The sequence below is a fragment of the Etheostoma spectabile genome, chromosome 5, assembly GCF_008692095.1.
Source record: "Etheostoma spectabile isolate EspeVRDwgs_2016 chromosome 5, UIUC_Espe_1.0, whole genome shotgun sequence".
Taxonomy (NCBI): domain Eukaryota; kingdom Metazoa; phylum Chordata; class Actinopteri; order Perciformes; family Percidae; genus Etheostoma; species Etheostoma spectabile.
The window spans coordinates 25,515,457-25,517,314 of NC_045737.1; the positions used below are offsets into that span (position 1 = coordinate 25,515,457).

At 41.1% G+C, this 1,858-nt stretch overlaps 1 protein-coding gene across 2 annotated transcripts in view; it reads right to left on the reverse strand.

The window, feature by feature from the left end:
* tti2 (TELO2 interacting protein 2) overlaps positions 1-1,858 on the reverse strand; it is a 7,245-nt gene that overhangs the window by 3,041 nt on the left and 2,346 nt on the right. For both annotated transcript variants that reach the window (XM_032516641.1, XM_032516642.1), the window contains 2 exons: positions 990-1,455; positions 111-307 (listed from right to left, as the gene is read on the reverse strand). In XM_032516641.1, coding sequence (XP_032372532.1) covers positions 111-307; positions 990-1,454 — 662 coding nt within the window. In that variant the 5' untranslated portion in view covers position 1,455. The remainder of the gene's footprint in view (positions 1-110; positions 308-989; positions 1,456-1,858) is intronic.

Sequence of the window (1,858 nt, forward strand, 5' to 3'; positions counted from 1 at the left end):
ACACACACACACACACACACACACACACACACACACACACACACACACACAATTAGTTCCAACTTTCTGTAAACAAAACCAAACCATGAGCTTGAAAAACCGATTCTCACTTGGTCAGTTGATGCTGCAGGACATCCAGGATTCCTCCTAGAATTCCCCTGTTCTTCTCTCCTTCCTCCCCCTCCTCCCCCTGACTCCTGTCCCCCATCAAGAGGTCGGGGGAGTCCCTCCAGCCCCCAGCCCTCAGCAGAGCCTCCTGCAGGCTCTGAGCCGCCGCTCGGGAGGAGCAGCTGGTCCAGGCCTGATCCTGATACAGAGACAGTTTGAAAAATTTAAAACTTTTATTATAGTCTGCTATTTTACATGTCTGAAGAACTCCCTGATTAAAAGATTGGTTCATTATCAAATTCAAATGTGAAATTAAAATAAATGTAACAGACCACTGCCTTTACTAAAATGACAGATTTCTATGTTATATGTTGAAAAAATTTGGGATAGTGTAAGTAAGCAACTCAACAAAATATTTAACGTTAGTTGAGCCGTTTTAAGTCAACATTTTAATGTGGAAATGTTATTTTGCATGTTTTGTGTGTTTACATTTTTTTTAATTTTTTCCATTCATTTCCACACAGAATTAAAATCAAGGAACTTGCTGTTGCAGCATAGTAAACTCTTTTTTCTAATGTATTTTATCTTAATTTTATTTTAGCTATTTGCTTATAAGGGTTGAAGAGACATGCAATAATAGTAATAGTCCTATTAAAATGTCATATTTTAATATGATTTCTGGGTGTGTCGTGATCATTTCTTTAAACCTTATTTGTTTTTTGAAGACATCTTGAGGTATCTACTTTAAAGAAAACTATTAAGAGGCCACACATAACAAATTGATCACTCTAATGATTATCTGCTAATATTTGATCTCTCTCTTTTTCTCAACCTTTTGTATCTGAACAAAGTCTCAATCAGACTTGGTTAAGATTTTTTACCTGGAAATGAGTGACAGCAAACACGCCCACAGCTGGAGCTACAGCAAGCAGCAGACTAGTCTGATGGCCTCTGTTTCCCAAAGTTCCCAGCAGCGCTGTGAGGGCGGAGCATACCGGTACAGCCCTGCTAGGAATGCTCTGATAGGCTGCAGCCGGCAGAGAGTCACAGTCGCCCTCACAGAGCGGCAGAGCTGCACAGCCAATCAGAACACTGACCAGAGAGCTGTACGCATCCTGAAGCTCTGCCCACCCGTTATCTTGATTTGCTGAGAACAGCCAATGGGGATCTGCTGTTTGGAAAAGCCGTTCCACACGACCAATCAGAGCGCTTTTTTCACAGTCAGAGGACGCACCAATCAGCTTCTCCTGCAGCCGAGCCAGGAGCTCTGTGATTGGAGGAAGAGAGGGTAGGGGGTTCGCTGAGGATGATAGATGAAGGTCAAGAAGTAAAGATGAGAGCTCCATACTGAAGGGAAGAAAGAGAGGAGAAAGGAAGGAAGAAGAGAGGAGGGAAGAAGGGAAAAAGGGAAAAAGGAAGAGAGAAGGAATGGTGAATGTGATGATGGAGGAACATCTTTTTTGTGATCAAATTTATTTTTATTTTATTTTTTGTATATTTAGAAACCACAAACAGTGACAAACAACCACAAACAACACAATTATATCTTGAAGAGTAACTAAAATCGTACTATGGAGGTAATTTATTAACAGCTTAAGTACAATGATTTCTAAATCCGAAAGATGCTGAACGGTTATGCACTTTTTGACTGGCCACTGCCATACTTCTGTTAATTGAAAACTCCAAACCAGTCTCTTCTTGTTGTCCATAAAACACGGCTGAAGAGTAGAGGGGATCGGGCTTTCTCAGC